This window comes from Phyllobates terribilis, unplaced genomic scaffold, assembly GCF_046119375.1.
Source record: "Phyllobates terribilis strain yellow unplaced genomic scaffold, ASM4611937v1 Scaffold_1__5_contigs__length_1240528914, whole genome shotgun sequence".
NCBI lineage: Eukaryota > Metazoa > Chordata > Amphibia > Anura > Dendrobatidae > Phyllobates > Phyllobates terribilis.
In genome coordinates, this window is record NW_027362761.1 from 28,646,566 (window position 1) to 28,654,010 (window position 7,445).

General features: G+C 40.9%; 1 protein-coding gene across 4 annotated transcripts in view; it reads right to left on the minus strand.

Moving 5' to 3' along the window:
• GNA15 (G protein subunit alpha 15) overlaps window positions 1-7,012 on the minus strand; it is a 135,999-nt gene extending 128,987 nt beyond the window's left edge. For 2 of the 4 annotated variants that reach the window (XM_073660639.1, XM_073660641.1), the window contains exon 1: window positions 6,372-7,011. In XM_073660639.1, the coding sequence (XP_073516740.1) occupies window positions 6,372-6,516 (145 nt within the window). In that variant the 5' untranslated portion in view covers window positions 6,517-7,011. Of the gene's footprint in view, window positions 1-6,371 lie in introns of all 4 variants that reach the window. The other 2 variants (XM_073660640.1, XR_012255249.1) reach the window with 2 other exon arrangements.
• Between the last annotated feature and the right edge of the window lie 433 nt (window positions 7,013-7,445).

Sequence of the window (7,445 nt, forward strand, 5' to 3'; positions counted from 1 at the left end):
GAGTTTTGTTTATATTTATAATTCCCATAATGTCTGTCCGCTATCTCATCCACATCATCTGATGTGGGCAGGTTCTTTCACAGGTTGTTGCCGAGTGTAAGGCTATCTTCAAACAACACAAGCTGAATACTGAGGATCTAGCAATCACCCTGAGGATTGTTGGTTTAAACCTGAATTGGCCACTCACAGTAATAACAAATTGGGTAATTATCCTCTTGCTTATCTTTCAACCAATATAAGACTAGCTCTAGGCCTTATTCCTCTAAGGAACCTTTTGGAGGCACTGTGGCAGGATGACATGCACTCCTTTCATGCTACTAAACACCACTAAAATAACCACTAGAAAAAGTACACTATAGATGCGACAAAATGATATTTCAAGGGGTTGTCCATCATTAAAAATGTTTGTTTTAGGGCATTGGTTGGTAAACTCACTTTCCGTCACCCCTGCAGATCGACCACAGGCTGCTCTGGTTGTCAACGCTGGCCATCATAAAGATTACTGTGTCGTCTTGATGTCACAGATCTGCTGAAGCCTGTGATTGCCTGCAGAGGTTAGGTGGCTTGAACAGCACCTCAACAGATGTTTCTTTGATGACATGCTTTTTCATTGACCTGACCACTGCAGTCAATCACAGGCTTCAGCAGCCTTGAGATGCCAAAATGATGCAGTCATCACTTTCAGAGTTGGCACTGGCTACAAAGTGGCCTTTGATGAATCCATGCTAGTGACAGGAGGTGAGCATGCCTCCAATTTTTATTTATTCTTATGAATGCTCAATGTACAATTATCAGCTCATTTAAATGAGCCTTAAGATAAAGTAGTCCAATTTGGTTAACAGGCTTCCAGAGATTGGTCATATTGATGGGTTCTACATTCACAGCATTTCACAGAGATGTGCAAACCCATTGACCTCTATAGAGTCTGTGCACAATTCTGCCTCATAGTTTAAGCAATTGGTGGATGAGTCAAGATCTAGATCCCAACGATAAAACATTACTGAACATGGGCTACAAATTAAAAAATTATTTCAAAGATTTTTTACCCTTTACAGTGGGTACGGAAAGTATTCCCTTTACATTTTTCACTCTTTGTTTCATTGCAGCAATTTGGTAAACTCTAAAAAGTTCATTTTTTTCTCATTAAAGTACACTTTGCCCCCCATCTTGACTGAAAAAAAACTCAGAAATGTAGACATTTTTTCAAATTTATTAAAAAAGAAAAACTGAAATATGACATGGTCATAGGTATTCAGACCCTTTGCTCAGTATTGAGTAGAAGCACCCTTTTGAGCTATTACAGCCATGAGTCTTCTCGGGAATGATGCAACAAGTTTTTCACACCTGGATTTGGGGATCCTCTGCCATTCTTCCTTGCAGATCCTCTCCAGTTCCATCAGGTTGGCTTGTGAATGTTGGTGGACAGCCATTTTCAGGTCTCTCCAGAGATGCTCCATTGGGTTTAGGTCTAGGCTCTGGCAGGGCCAGTCAAGAATGGTCACAGAGTTGTTATGAAGCCACTCCTTTGTTATTTTAGCTGTGTGCTTAGGGTCATTGTCTTGTTGGAAGGTGATCCTTTGGCCAAGTCTGAGGTCCAGAGCACTCTGGAAGAGGTTTTCATCCAGGATATCTCTGTACTTGGCCACATTCATGTTTCCTTCAATTGCAACCAGTAGTCCTGTCCCTACAGCTGAAAAACACCCCTACAGCATGATGCTGCCACCACCATGTTTCACTGTTGGGATTGTATTGGGCAGGTGATGAGCAGTGCCTGTTTTTTCCACGCATACCACTTAGAATTATCACCAAAAAGTTCTATCTTCGTCTCATCAGACCAGAGAATCTTATTTCTCATAGTCTGGGAGTCCTTCATGTGTTTTTGAGCAAACGCTATGCGGGCTTTCATATGTCTTGCACTGAGGAGAGGCTTCCATTGGGCCATTCTGCCATAAAGGCCCGGCTGGTGGAGGGCTGCAGTATAGTTGACTTTGTGGAACTTTTTCCAATCTCCCTACTGCATCTCTGGAGCTCAGCCACAGTGATCTTGGGGTTCTTCTTTACCTCTCTCACCAAGGCTCTTCTCCCACTATTGCTCAGTTTGGCTGGACGGCCAGGTCTAGGAAGACTTCTGGTGGTCCCAAACTTCTTCCATTTAAGGATTATGGAGGCCACTGTGCTCTTAGGAACATTGAGTAATGGAGAAATTCTTTTGTAACCTTGGGGAGAGCTGTGCCTTGCCACAATTCTGCTCCTTGGGCAGTTCGTTAGAGCTCATGATTCTCATTTGGTCTGACATGCACTGTGAGCTGTGAGGTCTTATATAGACAGGTGTGTGCCTTTCCAAATCAAGTTCTATCAGTTTGATTAAACACAGCTGTACTCCAATGAAGGAGTAGAACCATCTCAAGGAGGATCACAAGGAAATGAACAGCATGTGACTTAAATATGAGTGTCTGAGTAAAGGGTCTGAATACTTATTGCCATGTGATATTTCAGTTTTTCTTTTTTAATAAATTTGCAAAAATTTCTACATTTCTGTTTTTTTTAGTCAAGATGGGGTGCAGAATGTACTTTAATGAGAAAAAATTGATGAACTTTTTAGAATTTACCAAATGGCTGCAATGAAACAAAGAGTGAAAAATTGAAAGGGGTCTGAATACTTTCCGTACCCACTGTAAGTGCTTCAGACAAAGCACAACGCTATTGGTGATGTTAAAAACCCCCCAAATTGGCAGGACAATATTACCAACTTTAGTTTTACATAGTTACATATACATAGTTAGTAAAGCCGAATAAAGACTTGCGTCCATCAAGTTCGACCTGTTAGTTCTGTAATTGCTAAAGTTGATCCAGAGGAGGGCAAAAACCCCAAATGATTTAGCCAATCTTCACCTGAGGAAAAATTCCCTCCCGACTCTGAAACCAGCAGTCAGAATAAATCCCTGTATCAACCTACTATTTTATTTTATTTTTAAGTATATGCAGAAATCTGCCTGGTATCTAGAAATGCATCCAGTCCCCGCTTGAACTGGTTTAGTGAATCCGACATTACCGTCTCCTCACTCAGTGAATTCCATATTCTCACTGCTCTTACCGTAAAGAACCCCTTCCTATGCTGGTGCTGAAACCTTTTCTCTTCCAGTCTTAGTGAATGCCCTCTTGTTACCGTAATATCCCTCCTTTTGAACAAATCCCGGCCAAGGTCTCTATACTGTCCCCTAACATATTTGTACACATTTATTATGTCCCCCCTCAACCTTCTCTTTTCCAGGCTGAATAGTCCTAGTTTTGCCAACCTCTCTGGGTATTGCAGTCCCTCCATTCCCTTTATTAATTTTGTTGCCCTCCTTTGTACCTTTTCAAGCTCATTTATATCCTTTCTATATAGTGGGGCCCATAACTGAGCACAGTATTCCAAGTGTGGTCTGACCAGTGCTTTGTACAGTGGAAGAACAATGTTCTCATCCTTTGCAGCTATACCTCTTCTGATACATCCCATTACCCTGTTTGCCCTTACAGCAGCCGCCTGACTTTGGGCACTCCAATTTAGTTTGCTATCAATCAAGATGCCCAAGTCCTTCTCCATCTCTGAATTCCCCAATGATTTCCCATTCAGTGAGTACTGGTGACTTCCATTTTTCCTTCCCATATGTATGACCTTACATTTCTCCTCGTTAAACCTCATTTGCCATTTAATGCTCCACCTACCCAGCTTATCCAAATCCCTCTGTAGGTCTGCACTGTCCTCTTTTGTATTAATTGTTTTACATAACTTTGTGTCATCTGCAAATATTGATATTTTACTATTTATCCCGTTGACTATGTCGTTAATAAAGATATTAAATAACATTGGGCCTAGTACAGACCCCTGTGGTACCCCACTAGTGACGCTTACCCAATCTGAGTATATTCCATTTATAACCACCCTCTGCCTTCTATCCTTTAGCCAGTTAGCTACCCACTTGCAGACATTTTCCCCCAGCCCCATCATTCTCATTTTGTATACCAACCTATTATGTGGCACGCTATCGAACGCTTTTGAGAAGTCGAGATACACGACATCCACTGGTTTCCCCTGATCTACTCGAGAGCTAACCTCCTCGTAGAAGTCAATCAGGTTTGTTTGGCAGGAGCGATTCCTCATGAATCCATGTTGGTTCGGGATTAAAAGATTATTAGCATCAAGATGCTCCGTAATTGCCTCTTTAATGAAGCTTTCAAAAATTTTGCCCACAACGGACGTCAGACTCACCGGCCGATAGTTTCCGGCGTCACTTTTCGCTCCCTTTTTGAATATTGGCACTACATTCGCCTGTCGCCAATCAAGTGGCACAGACCCAGTCTCAACAGAGTCCTTAAATATAAGATATAAGGGTCTGTCTATCACATTACTTAGTTCCCTTAGTACCCGTGGGTGTATGCCATCAGGTCCTGGTGATTTGTTTATTTTAATGTTACTGAGGCGTTTCTGTACCCCAGCTTGGGTTAGATTTGTCATACTTAGTGGAGGATTAAGTTTGTCACTTCTCATTTCGCCTGTTAGTTCTTTTTCCTTTGTGAAAGTTGACGAAAAAAATTTATTTAATAGATTAGCTTTATCCTCATCTTTCTCTATGATTTTGCCTTCATCACTTTTTATCGGTCCAATATTATTCGATTTAATCCTTTTACTATTTATATACGTAAAGAACAGTTTGGGATTTGATCTACTTTCCCTAGCAATACGTCTCTCTGTTTCCTCCTTTGCTATTTTTATTTGTTTTTTGCAGGTTCTCGTTTTTTCCTTGTAACACATTAGTGCCTCCTTGCTGTTTTCCTGTTTTAATCTCTTGAATGCCTCTTTTTTGCTATTTAACGCCCCTTTTACGTTCTTGTTCAACCATATTGGTTTCCTCTTATTTCTGGCCCTTTTATTCCCATACGGTATATACCTCTCGCACTGAGTATTCAGAATTCTTTTGAAGGTTTCCCATTTACTATTCATATTCCCTTGATTAAGAACTTTGTCCCAGTCTATAAGTTGAAGGTTTTCTTTCAGCTGATCAAACTTCGCCCTCCTAAAGTTTAATGTTTTAGTTGTTCCCTTATTGATAACCCTACTGAAGAGCATTTTGAAATTGATAATATTATGATCACTATTACCTAGGTGCCCCCCTATCTGTACCTCAGTTATTCTATCAGGCCTATTAGTCAATATTAAGTCCAACACGGCCTTCCCTCTCGTTGGTTCCTGCACTAGTTGGGAGAGATAATTATCCTTGATATTTGTCAAGAACCTTTTTCCTTTCTGCGATCTACAGGTTTCTGTTTCCCAGTCAATATCCGGGTAGTTGAAGTCCCCCATTACAATCACCTCATTATGTTTTGCTACTTTGTCTATTTGTCCTAATAGCAGTTTCTCATTCTCCTCTGTTATATTGGGTGGCTTATAGCAGACCCCCAGTAATATTTTATTATTATTTTTTGCCCCCTCTATCTCTACCCACATGGTCTCGACCCCCTCTTCTCCCTCTCCTATATCTTCCCTTAGTCTGGGCTTTAGACGTGACTTTACATATAAGCAGACTCCTCCGCCCTTCCCCTGTTTCCGGTCCCTTCTAAATAAACTATAATCTGTTAAATTTACCGCCCAGTCGTAGCTATCGTCTAGCCAAGTCTCTGTTATACCTACGATGTCATACCTCTCCTCCGATATAAGCGCCTGCAGCTCATCCGCCTTATTGGTCAGGCTTCTTGCGTTGGTCAGCATGCAAGATAAAACTTTGGGGTTATTTAGCATCCTATTCTTCTCTAATGATCTAACTGTACTATCCCCACCCCCCTCTCCACCCTCATTATATTCACTTCTCCCCTTTCCCCTTGCTTGCCTCACATCCCACCTATTTCCTTGGTTTCCCCCCCCCGTCTCTAGTTTAAAAACTCCTCCAACCTATTAGCCATCTTCTTCCCCAGCACCGCTGCACCCTCCCCATTGAGGTGCAGCCCGTCCCTACGGTAGAGCCTGTAGCCGACAGCTACTTTGGCATTCTTTTACTTTGGCATTGGTAATTCTGTAGGCTGTTAGCAATCAATCATCTACCAAGATCGGTATATTATTTTTATTTATGCTTTTATTCACAACTCAGTTATGATACATGTTCAGGATTTACACTGGTGAATCTCCCGACATATCCTCTGAACATGTGCCAACTAGAAGTCGTACAGTATGTCATTTTGCTGTAGCTTTGCATGTTTGAGGTTTTGTAAAGAGCCAATTCTAATTCATTCTTTGGCTACTGTGGAAATTTACTGCAAAAGACAAAAACAATGTACAGTATATATTCATTTGACAGTGTTAATGGCTAATAATTACCACCACCAGTAACTCTTACCCAAAAGCAGGAGTTTCAGCATACTGTTGTCCTCTTTTTTGTGTATTTTAAGCATTCTATTAATCTCTCTGTTGATAGCCAATGACATTTTATCTTCCTCGGTCAATCTGGGGGGGCAGAAGCACCAGATGCACCACCACGGCATATCAGTAATAACACTTGTAGACTCCTATAGCAGAACTCCACGTCAAAATGTAGTCAGCCTCATCACATCCAATTTTAGCAATCAGGGTAAAGTTAACTGTCTGATATCTCAATTTCAACTCCAAGATGTCAAGTTTTCTTCGATTGGTTTGCAGTAATGAGCCTTTTCTGGCATATTTCTTGTCCAAAGGCAGAATTGCCTGATTTACCTTCACTCTGTTAATGATATAGAGAATAAATCCTGTGTGTAAAATATTCAATATAAGAAAGCTGCAAAGATGAATCCACAGATGATGTTTCTTAGAAAGGTTCAGAAACTTAAGTAAGAAAGGATGGTTGCATAATTCAGAAAAGGTACAGTCACTGTTTACCCAGTAGTCCACTTATACCCATTCTTCTGAACTGTTGGCCGCCTACATGAGAGATACTTGAAGTATTTCAGAGACTGTGGTCAGACTCAAGTGGAGGCTGGATAAGGAAACAAGTTATTCGAGCTGACAGTTCTCGACCGCACCTGTGCTATGTATTCCTCCTCTTCATGTAAGCCAGCCAAACAGGTTATGAACACAAATCTGCCTCCCTCCTTGCTGGTAGGCTGAGGATATAATTACCAATAGAGTAAGAAAGAAGAATAGTGGAGAAGATTTGGGAGTTTACACCTCCAACACATGTGAAACTGATGACAATACCCAGTATAATTCTGTGGTTAGTTTCTCTTAAGCAGGTGTTGCATTCAGCACAAAACATGTCTGACTTGAAGGGAATGTGTCATCGGAAGTAATTGCATTAATGTGTTAAAAAAAATTCCATCTCACAATCTTTATTGCAAATTTAAAAAATGTAAGTCTTACAATTTTCCCACTGGTCACTGCAATTTGTTTAGACTCTAAGGTCCTGCTGTTTGCAGGAAATGTTCATGTACATTAGCCT